Genomic DNA, 18719 nt, shown 5'->3' with positions numbered 1-18719 from the left:
GCCCTTAAACACTTTGGCATTTGAATGACTTCCCTGCAAGCTCTCCGCTTGTAGCTGAACCATACAATATATATACACAGTGTGTATGTATGTATATATATATATATATACATACATACATACATATATACACACACACACACACACACACACACACTATACAGTATTGACAAAAGTATTGGGACACCCCATCAAATTCTTGGATTCAGGTGTTCCAGTCACCTCCATGGCCACAGGTGTATAAAATCAAGCACCTAGGCATGCAGACTGCTTCTACAAACATTTGTAAAAGAATGGGTCGCTCTCAGGAGCTCAGTAAATTCAAGTGTGGTCCCGTGATACATTGCCACTTGTGCAATAAGTCCATCCGTGACATTTCCTAGCTACTAAATATTCCACGCTCAACTGTTAGGGGTATTATAACAAAGTGGAAGCAACTGGGAACAACAGCAACTCAGACATGAAGTGGTAGGCCACATAAAATGACAGAGCGGGGTCAGCGCATGCTGAAGCGCACAATGCGCAGAAGTCGCCAACTGTCTGCAGAGTCAATAGCTAAAGACCTTCAAACTTCATGTGGCCTTCAGATTAGCACAACAACAGTGCGTAGAGAGCTTCATGGAATGGGTTTGCATGGCCCAGCAGCCGTTTCCAAGCCTTACATCACAAAGTGCAATGAAAGGCATCAGATGCAGTGGTATAAAGGACTCTAAAGCAGTGGAGACGTGTTCTCTGGAGTGACAAATAACGCTTCCGCAATCCGATGGACATGTCTGGGTTTGGTGGTTGCCAGGAGAACGGTACTTGCTTGACTGGATTGTGCCAAGTGTAAAGTTTAGTGGATGGAGGATTATGGTGTGGGGTTATTTTTCAGGGGTTGGGCTTGGCCCCTTAGTTTCAGTGAAGGGAACTCTTAAGGCCTCAGCGTACCAAGACATTTTAGACAAGTTCATCCTGCCAACATTGTAGGAACAGTTTGGGGATGACCCCTTCCTGTTCCAACATGACTGCGCACCAGTGCATAAAGTAGGGTCCATAAAGACATGGATGAGCAAATTTGGGGTAAAGGAACTTGACTGTCCTGCACAGAGTACTGACCCCAACCCAATAGAACACCTTTGGGATGAATTAGAGCGGAGACTGAAAGCCAGACGCGTTTTGTAAATAACTCACTTCCTCAGGATCCACACCTAGATATACATACGGCCAATGTTTCATTCTACAAAAACAGTTATAACATAAGTATTAAAAAAATACAAACCAAAATAATAATGCTTATAAGATATCTTCCTGCGCCTAGTGAGACACTCTACTACAGGTACTATCCTGCTGCTGTGCAATGTGAACAACACAAATATATGAAAAAATAAAATAACAGCGCAAAACATAGACCTCTACATAAAATCAAAAAAGTGCAAAAAAAAAATTTGTTGTAAAACAAAATACAATTTAAATGGTGCAGTCCATCAAATTCTTATATAAATAGTGAAATCCATCAAAATAAACTAAAGTTCAAAAATATTCAAAAATATATGTGCAAAAAAAGAAAAAAAAAAAAAAAAAGAAAAAAAGAAAGAAATCTTTTCACATTCTTCTTGTAAAGAAACTTCCACCTTCCACCCGTGAAAACCAATATCAAATGCACTCACCAGATATAGGTGAATAAAACGCCTTTTAGGAATTTTATGGGATCCTACACCCTCTTTCGTATCCACTCTATAGGAATCCTCTCCTCCAACATGGGCTCCACCATCCGACCAGGGAGAAAAAAATCTCAAATAGTGTGATATTGTAAGACACCATTTCATATGTGAAATCAAGGATTAAGGCCACTCACATTAATTTCACTTTAAAAAGGCATATTTATTAAGGCAAGCTTCTCTCCAGATGAACAGTAGATGCAAGGTAACCTCTCACAGAATCTCACATCACAGTCCCAGGTTCCAGCAGAAGCTCCACAGAGACCACACATATATAAATCCCACAAAGATGGCCGCTGGAACGCACCACTCAGCGTGCGCTCCACTCACCGGAAGTGACGTCGGACATGCAAAATAAAACCGGAAATGCGTCAACGCGTTTCGCCCCTCCCACAGGGCGTTCTCAAGACAATCATTTCCTGTTTGAAGCTCCCTTATATACCCAACTGGGACCCACCCCTCAGTTGTGGGATTTATATATGTGTGGTCTCTGTGGAGCTTCTGCTGGAACCTGGGACTGTGATGTGAGATTCTGTGAGAGGTTACCTTGCATCTACTGTTCATCTGGAGAGAAGCTTGCCTTAATAAATATGCCTTTTTAAAGTGAAATTAATGTGAGTGGCCTTAATCCTTGATTTCACATATGAAATGGTGTCTTACAATATCACACTATTTGAGATTTTTTTCTCCCTGGTCGGATGGTGGAGCCCATGTTGGAGGAGAGGATTCCTATAGAGTGGATACGAAAGAGGGTGTAGGATCCCATAAAATTCCTAAAAGGCGTTTTATTCACCTATATCTGGTGAGTGCATTTGATATTGGTTTTCACGGGTGGAAGGTGGAAGTTTCTTTACAAGAAGAATGTGAAAAGATTTCTCTCTTTTTTTCTTTTTTTTTTCTTTTTTTGCACATATATTTTTGAATATTTTTGAACTTTAGTTTATTTTGATGGATTTCACTATTTATATAAGAATTTGATGGACTGCACCATTTAAATTGTATTTTGTTTTACAACAAATTTTTTTTGCACTTTGATTTTATGTAGAGGTCTATGTTTTGCGCTGTTATTTTATTTTTTCAAAATAATAATGCACATACAGTATATTAAAATACAGTTGCAAGAAAAAGTATGTGAACCCCTTGGGATTACGTGGAGTTTTGCATGAATTGGGCATAAAATGTGCTCTGAACGTCATCTAAATCACAACAAGAGAAGAACACAGTCTGCTGAACATAATACTACACAAACATTAGATATTGCCATGGTTTAATTGCACATAACATGTAAACATTCACAGTGCAGGGAGATAAAAGTATGTGAGGCCCTAGCTTAATGACTTCCCCCAGAGCTAATTGGAGCCAGGAGTGAGCCAACCTTGACTCCAATCAGTGTGATGATATTGGATGTGTTGCTGACAGCTGTCCTGCCCTTAAAAAACACACACCTGTTTTGGGTTTACTGGTTTCAAGAAGCACTGTCTGATGTGAACCATGCCTCGCAGAAAAGAGCTCTCAGAAGACCTACCATCAAGAATTGTTGACTTGCATGAAGCTGGAAAGGGTTACAAAAGTATCTCCAAAAGCCTTGATGTTCATGTGTCCATGGTAAGACAGACTGTCTACAAATGGAGAAAGTTTAGCACTGTTGCTACTCTCCCTAGGCGTGGTCGTCCTGTAAAAATGACTGCAAGAGCACAGCGCAGAATACTGCATGAGGTAAAGAAGAATCCCAGAGTGTCAGCTAAAGACCTACAGAAATCTCTGGCACATGCTAACATTTTTGTTGACACATCTACAATAAGGAAAACATTAAACAAGAATGGAGTACATGGTAGGACACCACGGAGGAAGCCATTGCTGTCCAAAAAGAATATTGCAGCACGTTTGAAGTTTGCAAAAGAGTACCTGGATGTTCCACAGCACTACTGGCAAAATATACTGTGGACAGATGAAACCAAGCTTGAGTTGTTTGGGAAGAACACACAACACTATGTGTGGAGAAAAAAAAGGCACAGCACACCAACATCAAAACCTCATCCCCACTGTAAAACATGGCGGAGGGAGCATCATGGTTTGGGGCTGCTTTGCTGCCTCAGGGCCTGGACGGATTGTGGTCATTGATGGGAAAATGAATTCCAGAGTTTATCAAGACATTTTGCAGGAAAACGTACGACCATCTGTCCGTTAACTGAAGCTTCGCAGAGGATGGGTGATGCAACAGGACAATGACCCAAAGCATACAAGTAATTCAGCAAAACAATGGCTGCAACAGCACAGAAAACGCCTTCTGGAGTGGCCCAGTCAAAGTCCTGACCTCAACCCGATTGAAATTCTGTGGCATGACCTTAAGAGAGCGATTCACACCAGACATCCCAAGAATATTGCTACACTGAAACAGTTTTGTGAAGAGGAGTGGTCCAAAATGACTCCAGATTGTTGTGCAGGTCTGATCTGCAACTACAGGAAACGTTTGGTTGAGGTTATTGCTGCCAAAGGAGGGTCAACCAGTTATTAAGTCCAAAGGTTCACATACTTTTTCCTCCCTGCACTGTGAATGTTTACATATTATGTGCAATTAAACCATGGCAACATCTAATGTTTGTGTAGTATTATGTTCAGCAGACTGTGTTCTTCTATTGTTGTGACTTAGATGACGTTCAGAGCACATTTTATGCCCAATTCATGCAAAACTCCACGTAATCCCAATGGGTTCACATACTTTTTCTTGCAACTGTATAAACACGTGAGCCAGCAAAGTTCCCTAGAGATCTGTGACTTTGCCACAGTGCACCCGGTCCTGTGCCACCATCTTCTTTTGAGGTGTGGAGTAGTAGGACAGGTGAGAGTAGCAGGATAGGTGGGGTGCAGCGAGACAGGTGGGGAGTAGTAGGACAGGTGGAGTGCAGAGAGACAGGTGGGGAGTAGCAGGACAGGTGGAGTGCAGCAAGACAGGTGGGGTGCAGAGAGTAGCAGGACAGGTGGGGTGCAGCAAGGCAGGTGGGGTGCAGAGAGACAGGTGGGGTGCAGCAAGACAGCTCTCATCTGTCCAGCAGTGGTTCCTCCATATGTCTGCCTGGTTGTTGTGGTTGGTTGGGGGGGTAGGGGGTGTCGGTGCCATGCTGGAGGTGGGACTGTCTGCCATCGCACAGGTGGTGGGACTTGGTGGCCCTGGTGACTCCGGTCCTCTTGTAGGGAGCACCGCCGCAGTTGAAGGCGGCAGTGATGGGCTCCATGGTGGGGACGGGGCGGTTGGTGCGGGTGGCCATATCTTCTGCTCCATGGGCTCCAGTGGGGGGCCTGTGGTGTTCTCCAGGGGACTGGCTTTCATGAAGCTGTACAGTTCTGTTTTGCGCCTGTACGGGGAGGGATAGGGGAAACTCCAGGGGTCCCGGAATGCTGTGTTCCGCTCTGTGTAGCAGGGGATAGGTGCTGCCCGTGGACGTGGGGTAGGGGACAACAGAGCAGTGTTGGATGAAAATGGTCCAGGCGCCAGGACACTGTTTCCGATCACCATGGCGACCTGGCGCTTGGGAATTGTTGAGCCCTGTATGCGCTTTCATCAGCTGCAAAAGCCATGAATAGACAGCTGACACCGCCTGATGCAGCGCATGCACCATAGAGTATCCCAGATAAAAAACAGAGGTGCAGCACTCAATTCAGGGTCTCAAGGAACCATATAAGGAATCTGAATAATTGTGCTCTGGCTTCAAGTGTCTTCCAAATACCCAAACAGAATGTAAGTAGCGGAGAGGAGCTGACTAATGATGCAGTTGTGTTGAAATCTTTATTTAGCTACAGCATAATGACAGTAAAAATGGCCTTCGCCTTAGCCATAGAATCATAGACATAGACTACTCCACAGCCTACTGGGACCCGTGACGTGGGTGTCCTAGAAGGCTGCGGGCACTGTACATGTAATTTTCTCCAAGGTGAGAAATACAGAATCCCAAAGACGATTCTTCAAGAAAGGAATCCGCACCAACAAAAAAAATATTCAATTCTGTAAGAGGAGGGAGGCAGAAGGTGAATGATGTAAAGTTGACTTTAAATATTACATTTTGGGGCTTAAAATAATTGTTTCATTCTTGTGTAATGGTGGCCCTATGTGCTGCGATAAAACTGAACAACTGATGTCCAATTTGACAATTTAACTAGACATCGGTTCAATAAGACAAACATGGCATGGCCTGAGTGATGTTGCCAATCGGTTGTGGTGGGAAAAAAAAACGATTGTACAGGATTGATCAATGGTGGTTACGTGAGGACCGATCGTAAGTGCTTCACATGGACAAGCAATTTTCATTGATTGACCTTATACAATCAATTTTTCTCATCTGCCAAAACCAAAATTGACTTGGGTTGTAATGGTCACTCTCCAGTTCTCACCACCATTTCTGTCTCACTCTCAGTCATTTCGCTGAATCAGCCTTCAATTGCCCAGCTTTGATCACCACTATACAAATCTCACATCTATGCAATATTTTGCTAGCCAAAAAAAACCAAAAAACTAGTATATGGTCCAGATCTAAGCCCAAAGATGAAAAAAATAAAAAAAAATCCACGTGCTGAATTGCCACAATTAAAGAATTTAAAGGACTACAGGACAACCACACCTACCTCACAGATGATTGGCTCAGAGCATGCTGGAACGCAGGAGCATGGCTCTGATTTGCGGAAGGCATTTTCCTGGCACGCATGACGTAGAGGGGGGGCGTTTCGTGCATTTTACCGAACTTCCGGTCCCGGAGCAGCATGGCGGAGCTGAAGATTAACCAGAAGTTCGCTGATCGCTATGAACGGTACCGAGAGAAGGAGGAGCTGCAGCGGCGTGAGTGTTCTCCGGAGGGTTTCCCCGTGCATCGTCCTCCTCTGTATACCCAGACAGGGCTCAAGGCCTAGTGTGTGTGACATGGGAGGCAGCAGCATGGCATGTCACTGGCGGGCATGCTGGGACTTGTGGTTCCCGCATGGGGTCAGCTGAATCCGCCCATTGGTCAGACAGTCTGTCTTTGTTTTTTTCAGAAGATCTGCATAGATAACATCTGTATGTTTGTGTATAGTACATAAACCCTGGCAAAAATACAGCATTATATATATTACACTTTGGCAAAAATACAGCATAAAAATCATAAAATACAAAAACTTATGGCAAAAATACAGCAGGAATTAACATTTTTTTAAATAAAATACATAAACCTTGGTAAAAATACAGCATAAAAATAATTAAAAATTAACTATACACACACATGAGTTAGACAAAAACACTCCCAAGATCCTATGATTTGCAGGTGTGAAAGTGATCACAGGTTTCCCATTGAAAGTGATGTAACATTCTTTTGTTTTCGCTGTGTGATGAGACACTCAGCTAACAGGTGAGAAGCCTCAGTTTCCTCATTCACTGCTAGTAATTCAGAGTCATGTCAGAGCTTACTGAGCTTCAAAGATAGCAAACTGTTGGTGCCGCTTAGCTGGTGCCTCTGTGAGTGAAGTTGCCAATTTATTTGCCGCATTGCGAGGTACAGTATCAAAGGTTATGGCGGCATATACAGTTTCCAGGAAACAGTCATCTGATAAGTGTACGGACGACGTGGTCAGCTGACCGAAAGAGACAAGAGGACATTGCGCAGGACTGTGACCCGGAATAAGAAAATAACTGCTGCAAAAGTGACTGCAGAGCTCAATCTCAGTCTTCCAAAGCCCATATCCACAAAAACTGTGTGGAAGGAACTCCATATACAGAACATTCACGGGCGAGCTACAATTGCCAAACCACTGGTGACCGATATTAATGCTCAGAAGAGGAGAGAGTGGTGCAACACCCATAAATCATGGAATATCAATTATGGAAGATGGTAATATGGTTTGATGAATCGAGCTTCACACGGTTCCCAACCACCGTATGTATTTATGTGACAAACACCGTCCTAAGCTTACGGCCAGGACTGTCTTGTGACAATGGTAAAGCATGGCGGCACTGCAATCATGGTTTGGGCAACCATATCTTGGTGTTCTGACGGCCCCATCATCACCTTGAAGGGTACGATCACTGCCAGCGACTTTGTACAAAATTTAGCTGACCACATGCATCCCGTGGTGCAGACATCGTTTCTCAAGACAACACCAAGACAATATTGCTCCGCTGGTTTGACAAGCAAGCATTTAACGTTTCACACCATCCCTAGACCTCAGTATCATAGAGCCACCATGGTAAATTTTGGAGAAGGAAAAAAACAAAATTTATATATATATATATATATATATATATATATATGTGCAAAAATACAGCATAAAATATATATATTTTAACCACTTCGCCTCACACCTGTTCACCCCTATAAACCAGAGCAATTTTTACATTTCTGCTATGGACCTGTTTGGAAAAGGACATAAAAAGATGTCCAAAGCCTTGAATATGCCAATCATCACTTCCACTAAGTAGTTGATACCAAGAGATCCCCGAACTTTCCACTTCTTAATAGGTGATTTAACAGTACTGATTGGCATATTCAAGATTTTGGACATCTTTTTATGTCCTTTTCCGCCTTTATAGCGTTCCATTACCTTGTTGCACAGGACAGTTCTTTTCTGATCCCCATGGCTCAGTATCTAGCCTAGTCAGTGCTTCCACGTAAGAGCTACCAAACTCATTGACTATTTATACACTGACACTAATTGCAATTTAAAAAGCCACAGATGTGGGACATTAACCTCTAATTGGCATTTTAACCCCTGTGTGTCACCTTGTGTGTCTGTACCAAGGCCAAACATTCCAGGGGAGGGAAACTTTTGATCATGGCCATTTGGGTGATTTCTGTTATCATTATGATTTTAAAAGGAGCCAAAAAACTATTTGATAATAAATGGCTTCATATGATCATCATCCTTCAATAAAAGAGCATTTTTTGGCATGATCAGTCATATTTTCAATATCAATGCCATAATTTCACAATTTCTGCCAGGGTATGCAAACTTTTGAGCACATAGAGCAAATATATATTTGCTATTCATGGGGCTGTCATGTAGGCAGATCTTCTATTTCTATGATAGGTCCACGTTAGAGCCCTGCTCCAGTGGAAGAAGTGTATTGTTTTGGACACAGAGTGGAAGGGTTGATCCAATGTCAGGTTTTTATTTCTGTGTAAAAAAAAAAATACCTTTCAGCATTCCAGGTGTCAGTACAAGGGTTTAACTGTCCCATAAAAATCACAAACTGGCATAATGTTTTGGAGACAGAACAAATGAACTTTTCTGTATGAAAACTTTATTCACTGTTAGAAATTTGTTTTGTTTTGAGAAAAAAAAAATCCTTCCTGCACCTGTATATTTGACATAGCAGCATGACAAGTGCAATACTGCTCACACAGAGTGGTTATTAGAAAATCCAAGCGGAGTAATATAATAAGTATTAATAAACAAGTTTTATTTGATCACATGGATCATACTGAGGTTAGACAGAGACATGGTAAACAAATCTTTATAAAATCACTGAATTAAAAACATTCGGCGTCTCCAGATCTAATAGTATTCAACAATCAGGAATCCACATAAGGCAATGAAGTTCCTAACTACTAGATCAGAGGATTTCCATATTTTCCATATAATATCTGCATGAGGGGAACATTCTTCAAAAATTGTTTTGGTGACCACCACAGTGAATAGAATGACCTCCTGAAAATGGAAAACCAGAGAAAAATAAAAGGATCATAGTAGAGGGAACAAAAAAATAGGAAATATGTACTGACCATATGCCATAACAAAACAACCCCATGACAGGAATATATGTTATTCCGTTACCTTCTCATAAACCTGACCATCATGAAAGGATGGATATATGGTCTTCCTGGATAGCCACCCCAAATGGAAATGTATCCACAGTAGTAAGTGATTCTAAAGGTGTATAAATATGAGACATGAACAGTATTGCACTTGTCATGCTGCTATGTTTTATGCAAAGCATTTGGGTTTATAAATCCTTACTAATTATTAGTGAGACGGAGATATTTATATGACACATATTTACGTGTCATGCTAGGTGGCTACCCCCCTCTCTTTTCCACCTGTATATTTGACCCCACTAACTTTTGGAAAATCAAGCTTAAGATTTTTAAAAAGAAAAATTTTGAAGGAAGTTCTATTAGTAGATGACCACCAGGAATGAGCTCAGATGTGTTTTGGATCCTAGTCCGAATTCCCCCAAGGTATCCTGTCAGAAAGCAGTCACTGCACACCACCACACACCCCACAACTGCATTTATAGCTGCCCTTTGCATACGTGTGGCTATAGCAGGGGCCTCGAAACTGTGGCCCTTTGCTTGGCTTTATCTGGCCTTTGGGGCACTATTCCTGCCACTGACGCCAACGATGGGGCACTATTCCTGCCACTGACGCCAACGATGGGGCACTATTCCTGCCACTGACGCCAACGATGGGGCACTATTCCTGCCACTGACGCCAACGATGGGGCACTATTCCTGCCACTGACACCAACGATGGGGCACTATTCCTGCCACTGACACCACCGATGGGGCACTATTCCTGCCACTGACACCACCGATGGGGCACTATTCCTGCCACTGACACCACCGATGGGGCACTATTCCTGCCACTGACACCACCGATGGGGCACTATTCCTGCCACTGACACCACCGATGGGGCACTATTCCTGCCACTGACACCACCGATGGGGCACTATTCCTGCCACTGACACCACCGATGGGGCACTATTCCTGCCACTGACACCACCGATGGGGCACTATTCCTGCCACTGACACCACCGATGGGGCACTATTCCTGCCACTGACACCACCGATGGGGCACTATTCCTGCCACTGACACCACCGATGGGGCACTATTCCTGCCACTGACACCACCGATGGGGCACTATTCCTGCCACTGACACCACCGATGGGGCACTATTCCTGCCACTGACACCACCGATGGGGCACTATTCCTGCCACTGACACCACCGATGGGGCACTATTCCTGCCACTGACACCACCGATGGGGCACTATTCCTGCCACTGACACCACCGATGGGGCACTATTCCTGCCACTGACACCACCGATGGGGCACTATTCCTGCCACTGACACCACCGATGGGGCACTATTCCTGCCACTGACACCACCGATGGGGCACTATTCCTGCCACTGACACCACCGATGGGGCACTATTCCTGCCACTGACACCACCGATGGGGCACTATTCCTCCCACTGACACCACCGATGGGGCACTATTCCTCCCACTGACACCACCGATGGGGCACTATTCCTCCCACTGACACCACCGATGGGGCACTATTCCTCCCACTGACACCACCGATGGGGCACTATTCCTCCCACTGACACCAACGATGGGGCACTATTCCTCCCACTGACACCAACGATGGGGCACTATTCCTCCCACTGACACCAACGATGGGGCACTATTCCTCCCACTGACACCAACGATGGGGCACTATTCCTCCCATTGACACCAGCTATAGCAACTATGGGGCACTATGCCTTCCACTGATGCCAGTGATGTAATTTTTTTTTTTTTAATCCCACTGACCACCAAGACTATGATGCGGGAGTATTTTCTGTTCCCACTGGCCACAGCCCGGCCTCCCTAAAATATGAAGGGCAGTAAACGTTTGAAAGTTTGGAGATCCCTGGGCTTCAGGATGGGAAATGTCTGGGTCCGCTACTGCTTGGCAGTGCTCATTGATGGCTTTCTGGCGGGATAGCTCAGGTGGGTTGGAACTAGGATCCAAACACGTCTTAGCTCACCCCAAAGGGCCAGCTTTAGGGAGAAGCCAGATGATGATTAGAATAGAAGAGATTAAAAACACACCCTGGAATTCATAAAGACTGACTCAGGCAGATTAGTGTCTCTTATGCATTCTAAGGCTACATGTACACTATCCTACCCTTACCTCGGGTTTGGGAAAATGTAAAATTTCCCATGGCTGGTGGTCAGAACATTCCTATCCTGAACGTGATTCTTCTGCGTTCAGGAGAGGGAGGTTTAACCTCATCTATATGCAGCAGCTCCTAAATTTTGCTAAAAGCCTATGTGTACATGGACACATAGGCCCTTATGGAGTTGAGATTAGAAGCTTTCCAAACAAAAATGACCTAAACTCAAGTTTAGGAGCTGCCAGTGTACACGAAGCCTAAAAGTGGAGAAGAATGCGCCAAATTCATGTACCTCTACAGAACTTGCACTTGAATTTGGGTCACGTTGTGCTACTTATAAAATGCATATGACGCTTTCACAAAGTCTTTCTGAGCCAGTTTTTCTCTCTCTGTACGCCAAAAGAGAGTTGGTCTTAATTAGCTCCACTTTTACATTTGGTGCATTCAATGAAATTAAAAAGTGGCTAATTTTAGAACCATCTGAATTTGGTGCATGAGTCACTATCATAACCAAAAGTCTCGCCAATGCTTCATGAATTTGGCACAATACATTAACAAGAGGAATTAACGCCAGAAAAGTGATTCACCAGCTTTAATGAATTCCCCCAGAGTTCTATCTCCCTGTAAAGGAGAGCATCCTCTATAATCCCATTAGATGTGCCTGCTTCTAGATTTTCAGTGTCTTTCTTCTCTTGTAGTAAAGGATCGATATGGGGACAAAGGTGAAGAGGGCAGTGAGTCTTCCAGCTCGGAGTCTGAGAGCGAGGATGAGCCGGTGGGTATTTAAAGGATAATTAAAGGCAAAATTTTTCTTTTATTTTTAAATAGAGTGTAGAGGGATTAGAACATCTGTCAGGTTTTTATAGCTGTCTGTGTCACCTTTAAGGATATTCACCACCTTTTTGTCCTGGTGATCATGATCAGAAAATCCCAAATCTTGGGTTGTCACCAGACCTGGAATAAAAGGAAATCTTTCAATGGAGACACTAGTTCTGGGGACAACGAAGGATTTCCTCTCACTTCTTTTTGTGGTTATGGGACAGAAAGTGAAGGGAGATCTCCCCAATATGAGACAGATGGGGAAAAAGAGACGGGGATTATGACCTTCCCTTACATTCTTTCCTCTATTTTAATGTAGAACTTGCTCGTGTTAATTGTTTCTAAATTGTGTGTGTGTGTGCGTGCGTCATGTTTTCCTTGTTACGAAGCTGATGATCATTTTTCCTGTCTCTTTAGACCATCAATCCAGAACTGGACAGGGACTTTTATCGTACGCTGTCTCTGCTCAAAAAGAAAGATCCAAGGATCTACCAAGAGGATGTCACTTTTTACAAAGAAACGGGTAACTCCAATACTCTATAACTGTGTTGTGCTGTGGGTTTGCTTTTCCATTGTGTTATAGTCATAATTGTTATGTAATACTAAAACATTTCCCACATTTGGAAGCAGAATTGTGCTGCGTTGTATCTGCCATCAAAGTGGTTCTCTTTCAGAAAAGCCCATTCTAATAGAAGTCAATGGGAAATCGTGGGTAACCCACAACAAAACAGAGGGTACACTGTGCTGCAGTTAGACCACAGCTAACCAGTGTGGAACCACCCTTAAAGTGGAACTATTGGCTAGGAATTGAAAATTGAGGGACAGGCAGGATATTTATTGCAGAAGAAACGTGCTTTGTGTCTTCTGCATTAAAGCTTCTTACCTGCCTTTCTGTCCCTTTTTACCTTTTCTGCTTACAAAATCACTTCTTTGCCTTTCAGATCAGCCAGCTACCAGTCAGAGCAAATCCACCAAGGAAAAACCCATGTATCTTAAAGACTACGAGCGAAAAGTCATCCTGGAGAAGGAAGGGTGAGGTGGCCGCACACCATGACCCTAGTGGCTGCCATGGCAAAACATTGGTCTTAACTCTGAATGTTTTGATGCTAAAAGTACCTCATATTAATATTTCTTTATGCTTGTAGAAAATACGAGGATGAAGAAAGCTCAGATGGAGAGGAAGGCCTATTGCAAGATCAGGTAGGATTTCGTGTGTTGGCATTTGGAGCTATAGCAAATGAGCTTCCTCGGTTGTTCATCTGCTGCCCCTCGTGTGTGATGGTGAGGCCTGTTCCTGTAAGGCACGTTGTGGGTTCTGAGCAATGGAAAAAGTCCTTCTTGCTGCATCTTTGATATTGTATCCAGCATAGTATTAACGCATGTAGAACACACACATGTACATTTCGCCTACACATACAGATGTGGACAGGACTTAATCACTCAGAATTTAGGAACCTCCAAACCCTACTCCCCTTTCTGCAATTTTGGAAATGATACCTACAAGTGACCCTTCAAATCTTAAGAGACCTGTAGCCCTGTCTCTCCTGCCTCTAGTTAGAATGCATACTTGAGTGACATTGTCTTGATAGCGCTTCATTTGTGTCAATTATGAGGCATAACATTTCCTTTGAGCTGCTTCCTGTCGTGACAGCCATTTTTTGGGTTGAATCTTTAGGGCCCAAGCCTTAGGAATTATATGTGCTGTTCACATCAAGATGTTCTTTCAATCACTGACTTGCAGTAGGACAGATGAAATCCGGTTGATTATTTTGTTAATTCAAGACCCAGTATGATCAGTGGGGATGTAGACTTTAGGCGGGGCGATCTGACACATGAATAACTAGCTTTGTCTGTGAGCAGTATCAATGAATGTTCTTTTTTTTTTTTTTTTTTTTCTTTTTTTACATTTTGTTTAAATATTTTTTTTGCAGAGGTCTCGATCCCCAACGTACCTAGAGGAACAGAGGCATATCAAAGAAAGGTGGGTGACTGCTGAGGATTTTTCTGCATATCTCAACTTACCCATTTATAGATTTATGTGATGTTTTCTTTACTGTTGTGACTATCAGGAAGGGAGTTAGGACTTTGCAGATTCTAGAGATTTGTGCTGCTAGAAAATCTCTGAGCAGCTTTTTCGTAGTAGGCATACCTAAATAACATGGAGTCTGTCCCTTTCGGACAGGAGGAGCTATTACAAGCCTACTGAGCGACTTATCGGATTGGATGTCACTCCACTTCCTCAAACTAAATCTTTCCAAAACCGAGCTCCTAGTTTTCCCCCCAGCCCGTGCCCCCCCTGACTTCTCCATCACGACCAACAACACCGCCATCAGTCCCACCCCGCAAGCCAGAGTACTAGGTGTCATCCTAGACTCCAATCTGTCTTTCCAGCCCCAGGTTCAGTCGCTGACAAACTCATGTAGACTTCACCTCCGCAACATCCAAAATACGTCCGTTCCTAACCCCGGAAACTACTAAGCAACTCATTCACTCCCTTATTATATCACCACTTGACTACTGTAACTCCCTCCTCACCGGCTTACCTCACCGCAGGCTATCCCCGCTTCAGTCTATCCTGAATACTGCGGCCAGACTCATCCACCTTACTCACCGCTCCGTATCCGCCACCCCCCACTGCCAATCCCTCCACTGGCTTCCGATTGCCCAGCGGATAAAATTCAAATGCTAACATTGACGTACAAAGCTGTCCATAACACTGCCCCAAACTACGTCACTGATCTGATATCCAAATACCATCCTAAACGTACTCTCCGCTCCTCACAAGACCTCCTACTTTCTAGTTCCCTGGTCTCCTCCTTCCATGCCCATCTCCAGGACTTCTCCACAGCTTCCCCCATCCTCTGGAACTCCCTACCCCAATCCATCAGACTATCACCTACTCTCTTCACCTTTAGGTGCACCCTGAAAACCCATATCTTCAGGGAAGCCTACCCCGCCCTCAGCTAATTGCCGATCTCCTCCACTCTTCCTACCGCTCCATCCCCCACAGCTATTTCCTCCTGTACCACTTTCTCCTCCCTCCTAGATTGTAAGCTCCAAGGAGCAGGGCCCTCGATCCACTCGTGTATTGTTACTGTACTGTCTCGTGTACTGTCTCCCATTATAATGTACAGTGCTGAGCAAACTGTTGGTGCTATATAAATACTGTATAATAATAATGTGACATAGAGCCTGTCCCTACTACCACAGGGTGACACTGGCAGGAGGAGCTATGTGACATGGAGTCTGTTCCTCCTACCACAGAGTGACACAAACACACCTCCTAGTCTTTTAATCATTCATGACATTCATAAAATGCTTCAACTTTTTTCAGTTTTCGAAAGTTTGTTGAGGACAGCGACAATGAAGAGGATGATGGCATCACAGCTAATCTGTTAACCAAAAGAGTGAAAACCAAAACGGAACAGGTGAGCAATAATGCCAGCCCTATATTTTTACGTGTTTTTGGTAAATTAGGGGAGTTAAAGTCCTATATTTCACATATGCTAAGAATCTGTATTTCTGATTGTCTTCATCTCACTTGGTAGGATTTTCTTCAAGATCCACCCTATGAGTGCCTATTTTTTACAAATACTCTATTTCTTTAGTCTGGCAACTGTAAACAGTGCTGACAAGACCGACCGAAAATTCTGTGAGATGAATTTACTAAGAATGGAGCAGGCAGAATCTGGAACAGCTGTGCATGGCAGTAGTCAGCTTCCAGCATTCATTTCCAAAGCTTAAAGTGGAACTTTAGTCAGGAAATTAAGTGCTGCTAGGTCACTTCAGGCTGGACCCTCTTGCAGGTATAGCTCTGTAAAACATTAAAATTAAGTGACTGTACTTGTTAAAATCCAGTAATACACTTTCTCAACCTATTCTGCACATGTTTACTTGAACTCTTTTTTTGGCATTGTGTTAGAAATGTATAGGCAGATCTGCTGACAGCCTAAAGATTTACTGCTACTCAGCAGCGATGGGCTTCAGCAAAATGGCAGCCTTCAGCAAAAAAGAAACCAGAACAATGCTGGAGGCAATTTACAGCACACACTAATTTTAGGAGCATACTTCTTAATGTGGAATGTATGTTCCTTGCTAAAGAACAATACTTTTGATCAAGTTGTTATGGGTAAAGTTTTTTTGTTTTAACTTGACAAACTAAAGCTAGAATCTGATTGGTTACTTTGCTAAGCTGTTCCAGATTCCGTCGCTTATATAAAAGAAGTAGAGAGGCCGCTCTCACCACCTGTGCAGTTTCGAGTATAGAGGATGGCCTCAGCCATCACACCTGCCACGCCCTCTGCGTTTTCCCCGCCCACCAGGGACTTTATCACAGAGGAATGACTCCTCTGTGATCAAGCCCTGGTGGGCGGGGTGAAATGCAACAGAGGCCGTGGCTGGCGTGACATCCTCTATAAATGGGACTGCACAGGGGGTGAGAGTGGCGTCTCTTCTTCTCTTATGTAAGTGACTAGACTGACACTTGGGCACCGCTCCCCTGCAATTGCCAGTGAGGTGATTTCTCTGAAACGCCACGGCCTCTCATGCTTCAGTGCTCCAAATGCTGTCAGCTCCAGTATCTGTTATAAATTAGACCTCCAGCTTCATTGTCCTTCCCTTTTTTTTTTTTTTTCTCTTCTTTTTTTTCTTTATACCACCTGCTCCAGCTTTCGGTATTGATAAGTTAACTCCACAACAGTGGGATTCAAACAAGTTCTGAGATGATGATGGTTGCGGTCTGCAAGGTTCAGCCTTGTTGCTGGCTGTTTTGAAGTAACAGTGGTTCTTGATACTGATGTATTAAAAGTATTGTGTATTTACAGAAGAGGATTTCCACCACAGGAACCAATCAAAATCCTGATTTCATATTCAGCTCATTACTGTAGAAATTACACTTGGAAGCTGATTGCTATAGGCAACAAGACCTGTTATTCACACCAAATCCATGTTAAGTGTTTGGTGCAGAATGAAGAGAAACAAGATTTTTCTATATTTGTCACTTTTTCTTCTGGAACTACCACAATGTGATGAATGACTATGGTGTAGCTCTGGAATACAGCGCTCCTATATGCAAGTAAAAGTTTGTTTCTGTTTATATAACATATTCCATGACCTTCCTGCAGGAGGAGGAGAAAGAGGTATACATTGCATGGCTGAAAGGACAGAAAGATGTAGAAGACAAAGAAGATGTGAAAGAAATGGTAGGTACAGCTGCACACTTATAAAGGAGCTGTATGTTCTTACAGTTGCCATGCCACTGCTTTAAAAACTAAAAAGATACCAACATGTTTAGAACGCAGTCATGTAGTTTACAAATCTGCCCCCTGCTTCATTTAGTTTCTCCAAGGCAAGTGAAGCCCAATTCATTTTGATAAATGGGAGAAAAGTAGTGCTTGGAGGAGTTCCCAATCACAGACCTCTCAAAATCATGTGACCAAGCTCTTCCCTATCACAGAATGCTCTCGGCAGCGCTCTTGCCCCTTTGACAAATGGTTATCATCGTACAGTTGAGAGAACTTTTGTGATCTTTATCGCTTTGTGATTGACAAGCTCTGTTTTTATGACCTGCAGTTGAAACTGCAAAGTAAATAGGAATTGTGACTGACACCATGGACGCTCTTGCTAAAGGATGTCTTGCACCAGTTTTCATAGATAATACCCAGCTGTTTGTAAAGACAGAGCCAACACATCAGAGAATGTATGGTACTGGCTGCAGCAGTGACCACGTTGTGCTTTGTTCATACAGAGTTATCTGAAGGAATACTGGACTGACCCTTCCCTGGATGACGGAGAGAGGTTTCTGAGAGACTATATTCTAAACAAAGAGTATGTGGAATCTGAATCTGATGAAGACGAGGAATGGTAAGATATACAGTTTGGATTGCATCAAACTGCTGAACTATCTCTAAAGTAAAAACCCTTTTTTTTGCTTTTATTTGGGGGTGCTAAGAGGGGATCTCTTGTTGTATCTACAAGAAGGGAAGTGAGGTCTTTCGAATGAAACACAAAAAGCAAAAAAACTCGTATGGATTTTACCTTCTTCAAACAATTTTATTAACAATAAATCAGAATGGAACAAAGAGACATTGCTAATGTACACTGGACATTGAAGTGGCAATAAGACATAAAAAAGAAAAAATGAATGAGGGTCACAGTACAAATGTCTATGCATTACTAGCGGAAACAGGTAGGTAAAAGTTGACAACAAAAGACATTATTGTTCCAGCCAATCAAAGCAATGTCTCCCAAATGCATTAAAGAAATAGGGGGAAGTTTGAAGGGGGGTTAGATGGGCGGAAG

General features: G+C 43.3%; 1 protein-coding gene across 1 annotated transcript in view; it reads left to right on the top strand.

Moving 5' to 3' along the window:
• The first annotated feature begins 6435 nt into the window (after nt 1–6435).
• KRI1 (KRI1 homolog) overlaps nt 6436–18719 on the top strand; it is a 41240-nt gene continuing 28956 nt past the window's right edge. Inside the window, exons 1-9 of the mRNA XM_089662632.1 lie at nt 6436–6528; nt 12299–12375; nt 12837–12942; nt 13361–13451; nt 13565–13619; nt 14351–14400; nt 15754–15847; nt 17543–17620; nt 18166–18281. Coding sequence (XP_089518758.1) covers nt 6453–6528; nt 12299–12375; nt 12837–12942; nt 13361–13451; nt 13565–13619; nt 14351–14400; nt 15754–15847; nt 17543–17620; nt 18166–18281 — 743 coding nt within the window. The 5' untranslated portion in view covers nt 6436–6452. The remainder of the gene's footprint in view (nt 6529–12298; nt 12376–12836; nt 12943–13360; nt 13452–13564; nt 13620–14350; nt 14401–15753; nt 15848–17542; nt 17621–18165; nt 18282–18719) is intronic.

This window comes from Staurois parvus, unplaced genomic scaffold, assembly GCF_062004578.1.
Source record: "Staurois parvus isolate SC_StPar_1 unplaced genomic scaffold, SC_StPar_1.0 ptg001506l, whole genome shotgun sequence".
NCBI lineage: Eukaryota > Metazoa > Chordata > Amphibia > Anura > Ranidae > Staurois > Staurois parvus.
This window is presented reverse-complemented; position numbering and strand designations above follow the sequence as displayed.